This window comes from Macrobrachium nipponense, chromosome 2, assembly GCF_015104395.2.
Source record: "Macrobrachium nipponense isolate FS-2020 chromosome 2, ASM1510439v2, whole genome shotgun sequence".
NCBI classification, from domain to species: domain Eukaryota; kingdom Metazoa; phylum Arthropoda; class Malacostraca; order Decapoda; family Palaemonidae; genus Macrobrachium; species Macrobrachium nipponense.
Window position 1 is genome coordinate 139,853,436 of NC_087201.1, and position 17,680 is coordinate 139,871,115.

General features: G+C 36.9%; 1 protein-coding gene across 1 annotated transcript in view; it reads right to left on the reverse strand.

The window, feature by feature from the left end:
• Positions 1-594: 594 nt before the first annotated feature.
• LOC135221039 (uncharacterized) overlaps positions 595-17,680 on the reverse strand; it is a 135,752-nt gene continuing 118,666 nt past the window's right edge. The window contains exons 3-8 of the mRNA XM_064258774.1: positions 9,338-9,472; positions 8,365-8,607; positions 6,832-7,018; positions 2,856-3,035; positions 2,320-2,524; positions 595-1,975 (exon numbers count right to left, since the gene is read on the reverse strand). Coding sequence (XP_064114844.1) covers positions 1,889-1,975; positions 2,320-2,524; positions 2,856-3,035; positions 6,832-7,018; positions 8,365-8,607; positions 9,338-9,472 — 1,037 coding nt within the window. The 3' untranslated portion in view covers positions 595-1,888. The remainder of the gene's footprint in view (positions 1,976-2,319; positions 2,525-2,855; positions 3,036-6,831; positions 7,019-8,364; positions 8,608-9,337; positions 9,473-17,680) is intronic.

Here is a 17,680-nt window from a genome sequence, read left to right on the forward strand (position 1 = left end):
ACAATGATAACATTCAATGGGGCTCAATAGCGAAAATAAAAAAAAACTGATTGCTTCTCACTGGATTCCAGGTCCTGTCAGTGAATCGGTATAAAGGGCTTTAGTATAACAATCTGAACATACTGAGTTTAAAAATGTAACATAGTATATATATATATATATATATATATATACATATAGTATATATATATATATATAAAATATATATATATATATATATATATATATATATATATATATATATATATATGGTATATATATATACTCTAGGTACATCACTATGCCGTGACCGGAGAAGATGAATTAAAAGCCACAACAGTCATACGATACTGTATTTTGAAAAAAATATAGTAACACACACACACACACACACACACACACACACACACACATATATATATATATATATATATATATATATATATATATATATATATATATTATTGTGGCTTTTAACTCATAGTATAATACAATGTTAATATATACATATGTTGCATACACATATAATACATATACATGTACCTTATAATATATATATATATATATATATATATTATATATATATATATATATATATATATATATATACCTGCATCTTACAGATAAATCATAATACTGGTAAACTCTGAATAGGAAAACAGTAGGTCCAGATAAAATTAGATTAGAAGGGAAATGCGGATGAAAACAAGAAACTATTTATGTTAAAAAAAAAGTTGTTTTAGCATATTTACATTAAAATTTTACAAGAAATCATGATAGACCAACGCGTTTTTTCATCACTAACTTGTAAATCAAATGTACACTATAGGTACACCTAGCATCTGGTCTTCCATATTCTGGAAACAAAAGGTATATCATGGAAATAGTGCTAGGATTTTCGGCAAGAATGAACTTCTTCAATGTTTAAGCATTCTGGAAATAAGTATACCAAGACATACTTGATCGTGGTCAGGTTGCTTACCCGTCCAATACTGATGTACCACATTATGTTACTCTGAAACCGAGCTTTGAAAGCATTCTAAATATCTCAGTTTTGGAGATTTTATTTTTTTTTTTAATGAAATAAGTATAGATCGTCATTTCGTTTTGCTGATTCAAGAGAGCAACTTAGTATAGGAAACTTGAGTGTTAGGTTCAGGACATTCTTTTTTTCTGGAATCATTTTTTTGTAAAAAGATTTCATACCACATCGTCAAAATACCTAAGAATTCCCGTATCAAAAACAATAATTAACCCACTAATTAATGACACTTCCTAACATGTTTGTAAACCTGATTTGTCTTTGATTCTAATTAATGGATACATTTTCCAGACCAAATCCCCTATGACAACAGAAGATATTCCAAATCTGCGATTCTGTCGGTACACTTATGAACTCTCATTACTACTGGAATTAATGATTAAGGTAATTTAGGTCATCTTTCCTTCAGTTTCCCAAATTATTATATGAGTAAATCAATGAATTTCAAAATGTTTTTCATACTTTCCTTGTCAACACTGCATTTGACTCCGCATTCTTCAATTGAAGAGGAGAACCTTATATAACTGAAATTTTGGTCTAAAATTAAATTAGGACCATTCTTAGTTTTCTTGTCAAATAAAAAAATACAACAATGCTTTTCCTTATACTACTATGCCAGACTCTGTTGCTCCTGGAATACTGCAGATACTTCCTGCTAAATAAAACAAAAAGACCTTTTTAGAAACGACTAATTAAAATTGAGATACGGAAGCGCACTGTTCTTTTGTACTTATCACCTTGCTATATTAGTGTTAAAAAGCGTGGTCTACGAAACCGTCAGTTACAATGTTGCTCATATACGACAATAAGAAGAAAAAGAAGACGAAGAAGAATGTTAGGCGACAAAGATTTTGATTGTGTAGCCGTTCACCGCAACGGGTTGTCAACGCGATCTCTGTTTTCTCTGAGCCACTCCTGGATCCTTCTCTCCGTGTCGGTTCGCTCCTCGTCGGGCTGGAACACACAGGGAAAAGTTGCAGTTGATAAGGAAAAACTAAGGTTTCTAAACAAAAAGAAATCGAGACATGCAATTGCTGACATGGACACAAGTGGCTTTATAGGGACGAGAACGTGTTCTAGATCTTTTTTGTAAAATTTCTTATGCATCAGTTAAGTTGCTATATATTTCGATTAATAGTAAAGCAAATTTGCACTCGGCTTAAATTCTATTTCGGGGAAACTGACATTTACACAAATTCTTTATAACACAATAAGCACTTCAATAGGCTTCCACGAATAACGGAAGGAGCTCAACCTGTCGTTATCAGTATTATTTGCCAAAGAGGAAGAGAACGCACCTTGGGTATGATAAAGGCACCTTTCGTGTATTCGGCGACCACCTCTGCTTGCCTGGCCGTGAGGGGCGTCCTGCTCACTCTGGGATGGAATCCTGTGCTGTCGGCGTAGTAGGATGTCTTGTGGGAATATCCGTCCGACCCTAAATGACCGAATTCTCCCGTTCGGTTGGAGTTCTCGTGGCAGTGCTCCCAGTGGTAGTTCATCCTGAAGGACAAAGGGTTTTGGAAAGTTAGAATATCTTGTTTTTAATTGTAACTTTTGGTCTCTCTTGGTGCAACAAAATGTTATAAAGTTACAAATTTGTTAAAGATAAAAAGAGTTCCTTCAAGTACCTAATTCATCTGTGTTTCAGATATAAAGCCTTTTTTTTTTCTCAATAGATTAAGAACTTCAAAACTTGTTTCAATTTTAGTTTGGCATCAACAAAGTGCAGGTAGATACGTCCAGGTAAAGTAAACCACGTCAAATGCACAATCATATCATTACGAAATACCTAAGCGGAATGAAAAATTTCAGAGCAAATGTAAATACATACCTGGTGTTATAGTAGAAGTAATAAGGACAGCCTCCAACAGGCACAGCAATTTCTTCGGCCTTATCGGGTCCCAGCTCCTTAGCGAGGGGGTTTCCGTTACCTGGCCCGTCTTCAGGCCTTGGAGTTGTAGGCGTAAGGCGAATGCGCTTCACCCTCGGGTAGAAGCCTCTTTCGTTAGCCCTGAGGATAGAAAGTACGAATATTCATCATAAACTCGCAGTTTCTGGTCCTCTGGTAGAAAAAGTTTCGCGGCCTCCATTACTTTTGCAGGTTACAGGTTGAACGCTGTCTGGCATTTGCATCACATTTTCACAGTGTTCCTAGTTTTTTTTTTTCCTCCTCCAGAGGACTTCTACTTCTCGTTTTCTGCGAGGCGTGCTAACAATAATGAAAAATTCATTATAAGCGAGTTGGTTAGTATCCATAGATATGGACGTATCACTATTTTACGTTTTCAATGGCATAATTATAAGAAAACGGTGTTCCAAAATATGGGATACTAAGTAATTTCTTACTCATTTTGGTGACAATCGCTCGTGAGGCAATTCCTCGATCGCTCCTGGTATATAAGTATAGGAAATAAGTAAAAAGAGTATTAAACAATTTTTGTGCCACTCTTATTACTAGAACATACAAATATAGGCCTCATTCTGCCCAAAATTTCTTTCTGAAACTGACAACGTAGGCTTAAATTTCTATGTGAAGGCTTCCGCATTCAAACCATCTGCAAATGTGATGTTAGGAAACGATTCCAAGAAACCTGGATTATGAAGTTTCCTGGAACCACTACTCTATTCTGTTAATGCTTTTGTGTCATTAACAAAGCAAAATAGTCAACTACTTTGACTCCACTAATTTGTTCTGAAATCATACATGCATTAAAACTAACAAAGTCATTGTGCATGTACGTATCTGAAAATATCAAGTGTACCTGAATAATTCTTTTTAATGCTATCGTTGGTACTCATAGAAGTGAAGGTTCCTAACCTCTCTTTATCTCTCATTTATTATGCTCTCGCATAATGTTTATTTATCTGAACTGCCTTTATTAACTATTAGTTTTGCATTTTCTGAGCTCGATATTTTCAAGCCTTTAATCCAGTTCTACCTGAAAAGGCATGGTTTTGTTTGCAAAGCAACATGCAATTTGAGCGAGGCCCTTGCTGCTATCCAGTTTTTTGAGGTCATAATGACTGAGTGCCTTAAAAAAAATTAATGGAAGAACTGAGGCGACTATTTTCTGAGAAGGGGAAGTGGAGGGGGTGGAGCGTTTAGTACATGGTTATCTGGCAGAAATTCAATTAGCTGCCAAAAACAGCGCTAATAGTTTTGTTTGTAATTTTTTTGTAATTTGATGAAGCAACGATAAGGACGTTAGGTATAAAAGCGTTCTTAGCTTGTGGTGAGAAGTTTGCTATGGCAATGCAATCTTGATAAATTAATTAAGGTTGAATTGATAACTCTCTCAGCCAAAAAGACATTTCATCATTTTTAAACTCTTATCAGCTCAAAATGCGTGAACGTGACGCTGCTGTAATGCGGTCCCGAGTACCACTGCTTTGAAAGTCAAAAGTTGTCTAATCGTCTGCCTTTTTTATTAGGTAATTTCTTTTAACTTACATTTTTTTTGGTAAGAATGTAAAGTATGCCACTTCACAGAACAGCTGAACTCTGTAAGAATACTTCATTATTCAAAACAAATGCTAATAAGCAATGAGATTACATGCAGAAATGAACAGTTCACTGTCACGTCTACTTTTCCACTAACCCAAAAAAACACTGCTGTAGACGTTCATCTAAATTATCTAAATTCTCCAGCCTGCTCATAGTTCGCTGAATCTTTACTATCATTAGCCATGCTTTGAGAGAAGTGAAATATATGATTATCATCTTGACGTTGAAGGACGTACGAAAATCGCGAAGGACAAGAGCAACAAGTCTCTTACAGCTCATATGCATGGCTGTAATCCATATGTATGGTGCGAACACACGAAAGCACGCATACAGAATATACGATTGCTATATACGTACCTATGCAATGATGATATTTACCCTATCATCATTATCATCTTTATAAATCGCAGAAAATCCCCTACTATTTGCCTGTTGAAAAGGCGTTAATAAGTTGAACTGACAGGCATGACAGAGCGGCTCCTTGGAGAGGCCAGCGCCGTGTCAGGTTTGATAAGCAACCACGTTTCTTGCTTGTAGTGGTGGTGGTTAAGTGAGCCATAGGCCAAGGAGACATCACCTCCATTATGGCTGCGCAGGGATTAGTCCTGAGAAACTTTACGATAAAGATGAAAATATCTATTGATGCATTGATTATCATTACACCATGGAGACAGTTTAAATAGGAATTCTGCAGCAGAAAACTTTTCTTCACTCTTTTAAGAGCAAAGGTCAGTGTAACTGGTACGATCATGCCCTTTTCCAGCTAAGGTCCAAAGAAAGGAAAAGTGAAATAAATCCTGACCAGAGATGATTCCATTAGAATAGGACGCCACTTTTTCTGCTTCCATTTCTTCCAGAGAAGGGGGAATTTCTTAAGATTTTCCATTACCAAGGTTAAAAGTACAACCAACCACCTGTAAAGTTTTCGGTGAATTTGAGTTTTATTCGCCTGCTGGAGACGAACGATACGTAATACAAAGCAATTGGGAAGTAGCTGCCAATGAATTCCACTTTAAATAAGGGTAGCAGCTTTGACGAAATGTACAAATAAAGTTTTCATTACGATAAAAGATAATGATAATTTCCAAATTTTCACAGCCTACATCAAGAGGGAAAGTACACAATATGTTACGTAACGGATAAAATCCAATGCCTCTTGCAGAAGAAAGATCTTGTGTGGGATGCTGAAATAAACATGATATCTTTACTCTCAAGGATCAAAGATAATGGTAAAGCAAAGTGAATTTCAATTTCGATCTCTTGGATGAAGAAGCAAGACGAGGTGTTAGGCATTTAACGCATTCAAAATGCGATTGCCTGATAATGAAAGATAAGAGGTGCAAAACAAAGCTCTGAAAGAGCGCCAAATTTTACACTGTGGATGTAATACAACAGCGAATGGGCTAAAACGGCCAATGACGTCGAATTCTGGCAGAGATTGAACAGGTCCCCCTGGAAGTTATAAGTGGGAACACGTGCCCGAGAAAACTGGAAGGTCATCAGAATGAGACACTGTGATTACCAAAGATTCTGATTATAAATAAGAATGTTTGTATTATAAATATTTCTGATTAGAAGAAAACACTCCTCTGAATTTGAAAAGAAAACAGATTATTTGCATGGAAGAGAATCTGAAATAATATAGCATTTTATTTTCTCGTAAACAGATAGATGTTTTTATTTACTATTATCCACTGTGAAAGTTCTTTCCCGGTAAGAAAAATCTTTAAGAGCCACACACTATTAAGGAAAATAATTTATCTGAAAAACTTGATATATAAATAAAAAATTACAGTTTTCATAAAGAAAAGCCATAGGTTTCTCACCTACTCCAGTAATTGTATCTGTCCATAATGACACAGTTAATTACTCAATAAAGCCGAACTCCACGTAAATACGAGGGCTTTATATATACCGTGAACTGTCTCTTTTTTTCCAAAAAGCTTAAGAATGAAGAGGCCTCTCTTCGTCACTAGTTGACAGAGAGAGAGAGAGAGAGAGAGAGAGAGAGAGAGAGAGAGAGAGAGAGAGAGAGTTACAGGGATTAGGATGTCTCAAAGACTTATTGGTCCATCCGAGGGGACATCGCGTGCTCAACTATCTCTAGGAGCAGATTTTATTGTACATTAACAGTGTCATAATGATTTTGTCTGGTTTTCTTTTAAACTCTTCCACGCTGTTGTTGTTTACAACTTCTGGTTCGCGTCTAACGTAAATAGGTTAATGTCTACTTTTGTAGTTGACAGAGAGAGAGAGAGAGAGAGGAGAGAGAGAGAGAGAGAGAGAGAGAGATTGCACTTACTCGTAGGTAACGATGATCCTCCAGCCGTCAGGACTGTCCCAGTAGTACTCTCCCTTCTTGGACCCATCGGGCAGCCCCGACTCCGTGTGGCCGTGGGTGTCCGTCTTGTAACCGTAGGAGTACAGAGGTTCCGGCTCTTTTTCGGCTGTGCCCGGCTGGCTCAGTTGGCGACCTTGGGGTTCCTCGGCTTATCACGGGGAGTGAAGAAAGTGTAAAAGAGTGTGATTAATACCTTTGGAAGTTTAATTAAACTTTGTTACTGTATATATATTAATATATAATCTATATATATATATATATATATATATATTATATATATATATATGTGTGTGTGTGTGTGTGTGTGTGTGTGTGTGTGTGTGTGTATGTGTGTGTGTGTGTTGTACCTCGAAAATTTGTTTAAATAACACTGTGGCCTTATATGTCACACGCTATTTAGTAACATATAAGCGCGCGCACCACCACACACACACACACACACACACACACACACACACACACACACACACACATATATATATATATATATATATATATATATATATAATATATATATATATATGTAGGTCGATCTATAATAGGACAAAACAGTTAATTTTATGGAATTATGAATGGACAGCTTCCCTAAGTGAGGAGGAAAAACAAATCAGAGCAGATACTGTCTGGGAGAGACACATCACCAATACCAGCAGTAAAACAAGGTGATTTAATTCAATCCAATTAAAATCCGCCATGCACCGCATGTGCTTTTGAGTCTGACCAACGCATTTCAGGCCAATCTACAAGTCTGTGATCCCCTGCACATGAAAAACAAAATATACGAATGAAATCTATGTGTCATTTCCGAACATTCTCCAGGGACACCTGAAAATCGTCCTTTTAAAAGCGCAGCAGATACAGCTACCGCGAATATCGTTGTCAGCAAGAAGTTTTCAATCATAGTTGTCTTTCAATTCTGGTTCCTGTGCGGCCTCGCACTGACAAACGATGACATTTACTGCTGAGTTTCTATTCAATTTAATCTCTCAAGGGATTTCCAAACGGTGGCCTTCACAGCTTTATCTCGGCCATTAGTGGAATTCTCACTTTTCTTAACCTCAATGGAAGGAAGCTTTACGGCCTGCTCTATGAGCAAGAGCCCGTGCTGGCATAAGGTCAGCTTAATCTAAAACACAAACAACAGGAAGCTACATTAAAATTTTTTTTATTGTGTCTGGTTTTGATCTAGATTTTCGCAGCCCTTTCAACTGTTTATGAATTTGTCCAGATTTTGGAATAGTAATGGTTACTGGACTTCACACATTTTTGGAATAGCAATGGTTACTGTAATTCACACATTTTTGGAATAGTAATGGTTACTGGACTTCACAAATTTTGCTAACGTTATTCGTTTTCATAACTTTTATTGTTGTGACGTCAACTTGATCTTAAAAATAATAAAACAGGAATGAATACAAAAATATTGACCCTCCTGCAGTTCCGAAGTTGCATGAGAACTTCCAGTTACGTCATGACACCGATATTGATTTTTACCTTCAATAGCGTTGTTAACTTGTGGCACCGGACTGATGGACAGTGGATTACGTGGTTTAGGAGTAGTAGTAGTAGTGGTAGTAGTTGTAGTGGTGCGGGTGGTAGTGCGGGGCGTGGTTGTGGTAGTAGTGGTAGGGCGGCGCGTGGTTGTAGTGGTAGGACGGGCCGTGGTTGTGGCTTTGGTTGTCGTTGTGGTCGGTCGTTTTGTTGTCGTTGTCGTCGTAAATGGACGACGATTGTGAGCTGTAAAGAAATAGAAGAGGGCGTGATATATATATATATATATATATATATATATATATATAGATATATATATATATATATATATATATATTGTATATAATAAATTTGATATCCAAATGCCCTATTAACTTCTCGATGTCTTCATACTTTAAAAACGCTTGTCACTACTAAGCCTATAGATCCAAATGAGAAGTGAAGATATTTTGATGGCCGGGCGAGATCCGAACTTGCATGCGGGGTATCAGAACGAAGTGATATTATCTACCTGGCCACGTGGTTAACGTTTTCTCGTTCTGATACCTCGCATGCGGAGTTCGAATCTCGCCTGCGCATCAAAATATCTCCATTTCTCTCTTCATTCGGGTCTAGGCTTAGTAGTGACAAGCGTTTCCAAGGTGGGAAGACATCAAGAAGTTAAGAGGGCATTATGGTTATTATATATGCATATATATATATAAGCGAATACCACAGAAAAATGACGGGCAGAAACTCAGTACCAAGCGCTTGATACTGATCTTCTGCCTGTTATTTTCCTATGGTATTCACTTATATAATGAAGTGCATCTACTGTTATCTTTTTTAAAGCACCTATGTATTTGTAGATATATAGTATATATCAATTAATAAGCCTCTAAGCATTAATCTTTTTCCATTTCATACAAAACGTTATATAAATTTCACTTCCTCTAAAAGATGGACTATTTTATTCGACCTGCCTTACAACCCTCACCTTTGATGTTGCAATCTCTCTTACTGGAGCCCAGGACCCTGTATCCTCCCTGCTGGTCGGCCTCGTACTTCACGACGTGCATGCATCCGTCGGGCGTACGGAATCCGTACTCGCCTAGGGTCTTGCCTTCGGGAGCTATGAAAAAAAAAAAGAGGAAAATATTAACGATAACTTTCTCTGAATTGCAGTTTTTTTTAAAGAAGACTCTGTAAAGACTAAGTATAAATGAAATTGTCAGATTTTTTTTTGCTGTTGTCAAACACGTGTTCATGAGAGAGAGAGAGAGAGGAGAGAGAGAGAGAGAGAGAGAGAGAGATCGCCACTGACTTTAACTCTGACGAATATATTGCTAAAGTATGCACTTATGTATGTACACATGTATAATTATGGATTTATTATTACTTTTGTATGCTCTTCTATCTGTTCTGTATAGTTATCTAAGACTGTCCTTTTAAGCACAAGCTCGTTTTGCTATTTAATGTCCCCTGAGGCCTATTTATTAAGAATCTTTAATAATAGTCAACGCAAATGCAATCTATATATTCTTGTGCTTTACCTCGGGGACCAGATCCTCTTGCATGTCGATAACTGAAGGAAAGCTTCACGAGCCTCTCAGGTTACTGAGATATTCACTCGAATGTCACTCAGTGACGTCATTCGTAATGCAGAGAATAAAGACTGATTATCTTACTCTCATATGGCACTGTCTGCATGCAGGTCGATAGAATAAGTAAAACTTACAATTGCCAAGGCTTGCTGTCACCATGCGGGTACATATTCCGAAATATTTTGAGAGTTTTAAAAATCTCACATCGACTGGACTTCACATTTTATTTCTGTTTGTTCTGTGGAGAGGGGTTAATATTTTCAGTTTCTTACAATTACTATTCTCAGTTGAGACCAATATTTTGCGGTATTATGTCAATGTAAATTCAATGTTTTTATTTATTTTTACTTTATTTTATTTACTTATTTATTAATTATTATTATTCTATTTTTGTTGCGAATCTGTCCAGCAGATGTGTTGGAGAACACGAATGATTTTCTTGAAATATCACTTAACCAACCTAGTACTATGTGGCACTACTTAAACCAGCTACCAGGAGAGATAAAACATTTGGCCTAGGTAGAGACTCATCCTTGCTAAAGAAAAAAAAAGTGGCAGGGAATGTTTTCTTTTATCTTATTATACTCGTGATAAGGACACTGATCGTAAAGTGCTTTGACAAGTAATCGTGGACGTGTAGCGTTGTTTTTGCAATTGTTGCTTGCATCCTGAGCTTCCCCCCGTCCATTAGCTCGCTGGCTGTAAGGATGCTGCTGCTTTTAACGGTTCCCTCCAATCACATTCGAGACACTTGGTAGTTTATTTTGCATTATGATATTTGCCAAGATGGTCAAGGTATTCAACATTCATTAACCTCTATTTTTTACGTTCTTACAAACACGTGGGTTTCTTTTTTTCGTTTGCTTTTTTAAGACGTGTGTTTACATATGGTGTTATCCGTGTTTACACGGATGCCTATCTCATTATAATCGTTATCCCAAGTTGAGCAATACGCCTGACAGAAAAAGGCAATTCTTGCTTTTGTAATCACTCATTTGTCAGTAGTCAGTTTTTTTTGTCCTAATGTCTTTATTTTTCTAAAAAAAAATTTTTTTTTACCTTGAGATTTAAGTGAGGTATTAGGCCTTTGGTTGCTCGTAACACACTTGGTGGTAATCTGAGGCCTTGAAGTTTCTTGTAATCATTTTTTATAGAACTTTATATATATAGAATTATATATATATATATATATATATATATATATATATATATATATATACACATGTGTGAGCATATATATAAAAATTCAATAAAAACTAAACTTGTTTAGATTTCAGCGCTTTGCAGATACCTTTCACTGACCTTCGACCGGCCTTCAGCTGTCTTGACCTCACTTCAAAAAACAGGCAGCACTAGCCTTGAAAGTGCTATCGATCGCTGTGCTTGGATTGCATTGCCCTCTAAGTTTCCAGTACATATTAGTATATTTAACTTTTGTCCACACGAACCCAAATCTTTGACCAATCTAATGCGAAATGAGTTTCTTTGTGACATTAAATGATGTACGTATATTTACACGGGCCACTTTCATAGGAATAGGTAACGAACTCAGTTTAGCCCTGGTATTGACACTCCCCCCCCCAACCCCAACCCCCCCCCACCAAAGAAAAGGAAGGATAAAAAATTAAACAATGGATTGGCGCATATAATTGGGATGTTGCGTTTTAATTGCCTTGCCTTACAGGCGTTCGGCTGCGTACATAAACCCTAGCATAAATATGAAATTGATGTAATAATGATTTACACGTGTACACACAAAGAGACAGATAGGTAAACAGGTATGGAAAGAGAAAAAGAGATTTCAAATGAGTGTTTCTTTTAGCTAAAATACGTATACTGTTCGTTAGCCAAGCGATTATCGTTTCGTTTCTGAAAAACAGCAAGTGGCTATTATCGATCTTGGTCCAAAAGCAGTTCTCCACACGCTGATATATTGTTTGAAATGTGTGAAGATGAAAATAAGCCTCATTAGTCAAAAAAAGAAATTGAAAAGAAGAATAAGAAGAAAAAGAAGGATATGGAAAAATAATAATTGTTTTTGCTTCAGACATAGAAGATGTGTTTTACAAACCTACTACACAATGAGATCCTTATATCATATTTTACAAACCTACTACACAATGAGATCCTTATATCATAATGATTTAATTTGCGATAAAGAACAGATAATTAGTATTATTAATATCGATAGTAGCAGCAGCAGTAGTAGTATTAATGATAATAATAGCAACGGTGTCGTAAGTTTCCCTTCTTTGATACAAAAACTGCTCCTGATATTAATATGAGTTTTAATGGTTACAACTTTATGTTAAGAATCCTCTCTTTTCCAGACGATAAGCCTCATAAATAGTGTGCCTCGTTACTACTATTACTGTTACTACTACGTCCCTCGGCTTCACTTGTTGTCAATTTATATATGTTTTTTTATGCCTTTAGAGTGACATTCATTTGTTTCTGCCATCGTGGTGAATTTTGTTTTAAATAAATGTCTGGTTTTCGAAAGGCAAAGTTATTCGAGGTTTTCAGTAACTTGGTTATCAGCTTTTTCTGCCCTCTCCTTTTACTCTTTTATCAGATATTTCTCCTTGTTTTTCATTTTATATTCTCATTTTCTTACTTTACACCTATAGCTCCAATTCATTTTCAGTTTTCAAGCGTTTGAATTCTCATCATATTCCATTTCTCTGCTTTTCCAATGCTTTTGCATTAAATCCAATTATTGATTTTATTCCTTACCGTTTGTCATTTACGCTTCCTTCCCATAACATTTTCCTCCTGTTGTTGTTATCAGTCATTAATAACATTCTCATTCCACCTTTCATCATATTGTATCATTAATTCTCTTTTTGACACTATTTACATGTTTCATCCATTTCGATTTCCATTCCTTCCTCCAACTCCATTTCTCTTTCCAAGTTTTCTCTCTAATTCCTCGTTCGTTGTTCGTTGTCCCCTTTCATTAGCATGCAAAGCCCCGAAACTACCTCTGACCCTCATCATTATATTCCTTCATTGCTTTCGACGGAATTTTTATTCGTATATGTGCGCCTTTATCTCCTGCCTTTTTTATTTCTATTTTTTTTATATTCTCCTTCCTCGGGACATTTACCATCCTTCCCAGACTCATTACTATCTTTAATCAAGAAATCTTCATAAGTTAGTAATGTTTACTGCGTGCTCTTACACGCCTGGTAATTCTTTCCTTTTTCTATTTTCTTTCATCTTTAGCTATGAGAATGAGCATCGGCAAGAGTACGTAATTGTTCGGTAAACGCATCGAAATGGGCTTTTTCATTTTAAAAAATCCGTCAAGATTAACATTTTGTAGCGCCAGGCTTTCCTTATTATTGATTGAACATGCGTTTGCTTATCACATGACGTCATCGTGTTTATGGGGAGAAAAATTGGTGTTAACAAGGAAGCGCATCACGAAACAAGACATACAAATCGTGGACGTTCAAGATGCATGAGTCACGCAACAGCTGTGTAAATGTTTGCCAAGGTGCAAATGCTATCTGCTGAATTGAAATGGAAAGGGGGATTATGGTGGGTGATGCAAGAGGGGTTCGGAGAAGAAGCGGTGACTGACAGCTTGGCCGCAGGAAGATTGAAAGATAAAAATCAAGATGGAACCTCGCGGAGAGGAAAGAGATGTGTGAGATGGATAAAAGAAGAATATGGTCAGAGACAGATGTTGCTTTTTAAGGGGATTCAAGAAGCTCGTCCCATCTGAGGTGCATTAAACCCAAATATTTCTTACAGCGCCGTAATACTGGAGCAGTCTTCACCAGAAATAGCAACGCAAGCAAGCGAGCTGATACACTCGGAGGTCCCAGGCAACCATTTCAAGTCCTATTTGGTTTTATTCTAACTGCTCATTGGAGGAGTTCCATCGTAAATTAAATTACTTTACTTTTATTAAAGAAAAAGTTATTTCTGGTTCGTAGATATTCTCTCACTTTAGGCCAAAGAATTATTTCTTACTTCACTCAGAGTGTGTTATCTAAAAAAAAAAAAATTTACCGATCAACTGTATTTTAATCGTCAACGCGACGCTAAGCTCGGAAGATTTCGTCCAGTTAAAACACCACCTCAGATCGACGAGATGTAGCTTTTATTTTTATTTTTATTTAATTAAATTAAAACATTTAAAGGTTAGAAAGGACAATGATATAATATTGGACCAAAGTTAAGAAACCTGATTAGCCCAAAATACGTTATCATGTTAAGTACTAAAGAGCTCAAGAACTTTCGGGAGGACACTGGTTTCTAAATCTAGAAAAAATAACAACCGCGATCATGTCTCGGTCACTTCGGACGTGATCTGGGGTTTTAACAAACTCACCAGGTAGATTTAACCCAAAATTGTAATCATCTTCTTCTATAAAAAATAAAAGATGTAAACTATGGAAAACAAAGGAAAAATAAAATCCTCTAAAACAGACACCGCAAAAGCGGCCATCCAAGATTTGAAAGTCCAACAAGATGGTGTGTCGTGGAAAACAATGAAAGTTAAAAGCCATCGACGGAATACACCAGTTATTTTTTCAAAATTAAATCCACCAATTTCCTTTCTTAGTCAAGAACATCTTATTACTTTACATTAGAGTGAATCTGCAGTATTTATGCTAAACATTTGGAGGAAATCCCAGAGCTACATTACCAAATTTACCCCATTATGGTGTTCTGTCCATACAGTTCTGGGGGACGGAACTTCGGAACTGAAGATTAGATGAAGAAAGTTGAAAAACTTGTGTTAGAATATGACAATAGGGGAGAGTGCTATAGAGAGGGAAGAGTCAGTCAGTAGCCAGCTTTCCTTTTCTTAAGGAGAAGCTGAATGCCATATGGCATATATAAGATTTAAAAACGATAGGGCAGGCCATGAGGATGAACTGCATGCTAAAGTTATGTGTCGAAGTAAGAAGGGTTGGTGGAATGGTGGGAAAGGACCAGGAAACGAAGGCTGAGGACAAAACATTTGGCAAGTGGATGTGCACAAATCAAGAGTGTTATGAAAGTGTATGAAAAAGGAGGGATAAGGCGAAACCGATCAAAACTGTATTTTGAATCGTCAAACGCCGACGCTAAGCTCGGGAAGATTTCGTTCCAAGTTAAAACACCACCTCAGATCGACGAGATGTAGCTTTTATTTTTGTATTAATTAAACATTGAAAGGGTTAGAAAGGAAACAATGATATTAATATGACCAAAGTTAAGAAACTGATTTAGCCAACTACGCTTATCATGGTTAAGTACTAACAGCTGCTCAAGAACTTTCGGGAACGGACACTGGTTTCTAAATCTAGAAAGAAAATCAACAACGCCCTTCATGTCTGGTCACTCGGAGTGATACTGGGGTTTTACAAACTCAGCCAGGTAGATTAACCCAAATTGTAATCATCTTCTTCTATTAATAAAAGAGTAAACCTATGAAAAGGATTAAAAACAATCCTCTAAAACAGACCACCGCAAAAAGAGGCCATCCCAGATTTGAAAGTCAACAAGATGGGTGTGTCGTAGGAAAACAATGAAACGTTTAAAAGCCTCGACGGAATAACACAGTATTTCAAAATAAATCCCACAGACTTTCCTCTAGTCAAGGACATCTTATACTTTACATTAGAGTGATCTGCATAATTATGCTAAATTTGGAGAAATCCAAGAGCTGTACATTACCAATTACCCATTATGTTGTCTGTCATACAGTTCTGGGGACATTCGAACTGAAGATTAGATGAAGAAAGTGCAAACTTGTGTTAGAATATGACAATAGGGGAGAGTGCTATAGAGAGGAAAGAGTCAGTTTCATTAGCCAGCTTTTCCTTCTTTTTAAGGAGGAAGCTGAATGCATATGCAATATATAAGATTAAAAACGAATAGGAAGCCATGAGGATGAAATCTGCATGCCTAAGTATGTGATCGGAGTAAGAAGGGTTGGAATGGGGGGTGGGAAACGCCAAGGCTGGAGACTAATGGGCAGTGAGTTGTGTGCACAAACTCAAGAGTGTATGGAAAAGTGTATGAAAAAGGAGGCTAAAGGAAACCGATCAACTGTATTTTAATCGTCAACGCGACTCTAAGCTCGGAAGATTTCGTCCAGTTAAAACACCACCTCAGATCGACGAGATGTAGCTTATATTTTTTATATTAATTAAACATTAAAGGTTAGAAAGGACAATGATATAATATGACAAAGTTAAGAAACTGATTAGCAATACGCTTATCATGTTAAGTACTAACAGCTCAAGAACTTTCGGGACACTGGTTTCTAAATCTAGAAAATAACAACGCTCATGTCTGGTCACTCGGAGTGATCTGGGTTTTACAAACTCACCAGGTAGATTAACCCAAATTGTAATCATCTTCTTCTATAATAAAAGAGTAACTATGAAAAGGATAAAATCCTCTAAAACAGACACCGCAAAAGAGGCCATCAAGATTTGAAAGTCACAAGATGGTGTGTCGTGGAAACAATGAAAGTTAAAAGCCTCGACGGAATACACAGTATTTCAAAATAAATCCACAGATTTCCTCTAGTCAAGACATCTTATTACTTTACATTAGAGTGATCTGCATATTTATGCTAAATTTGGAGAAATCCAGAGCTACATTACCAATTTACCCATTATGTTGTCTGTCATACAGTTCTGGGGACATTCGAACTGAAGATTAGATGAAGAAAGTGAAACTTGTGTTAGAATATGCAATAGGGAGAGTGCTATAGAGAGGAAGAGTCAGTCATTAGCCAGCTTTCCTTTCTTAAGGAGAAGCTGAATGCATATGCATATATAAGATTAAAAACGATAGGAGCCATGAGGATGAACTGCATGCTAAGTATGTGTCGAGTAAGAAGGGTTGGAATGGTGGGAAACGCAAGGCTGAGACAATGGCAGTGATGTGCACAATTCGAGAGTGTATGAAAGTGTATGAAAAAGGAGGATAAGGAAACCAAGATAGTATTAACTGTATAGTGTCCATGAAGCATATGTAGCGAATACGAGAGTAAGAATGATGTAGGTGAACTGAGCACCGTTTGTAAGGTTTGGGGGAGGGGGGGGGGAGGTGTTTGGATTGGATGGGAAAGGGGGGGGGGGGGTTAGACGGCAAGGGTATGATGCAAACCTGATAAATAGTCTATGAAGGCGTGTGCATTTCGGTAGTTTCTTGACACTTGATGAAGCTCAAAGCTTTCAAAAATAGGTAGAGGACTGCACAGGAATTTATCACCAGATAATATTTAGGTGCACTGTCCAGATTCTAAACTCCTAATCGAGCGCCTCACTGGCGTGTTTGGTTTGGTCTTTGCCTGCCACCCCGGTGGCCGCGAGTTCGATTCTCGAGCATTCCCTTGAGGGGTCAGAGATGTGTATTTCTGGTGATAGAAGTTCACTCTCGACGTGGTTCGGAAGTCACGTAAAGCCGTTGGTCCCGTTGCTGAATAACCATTGGTTCCACGCAACGTAAAAACAACATACAAACGGAATAAACTCCTAATCTAAGGTTTAAGTCCGACTCATCTCCCAGCATACAACTATAGAATCATAGGTTAGGACAATGGTTCCCAACCTTTGGCACTTTGAGGAACCCCTGAGACAATTTTTCTCATCCAAAGGAACCCCATTATATATATATATATATATATATATATATATATATATATATATATATATATATATATACCATAGACCATAGGAGCTTTTGGTGAAGAACTATGCTATGTCTCAAAATCCAGA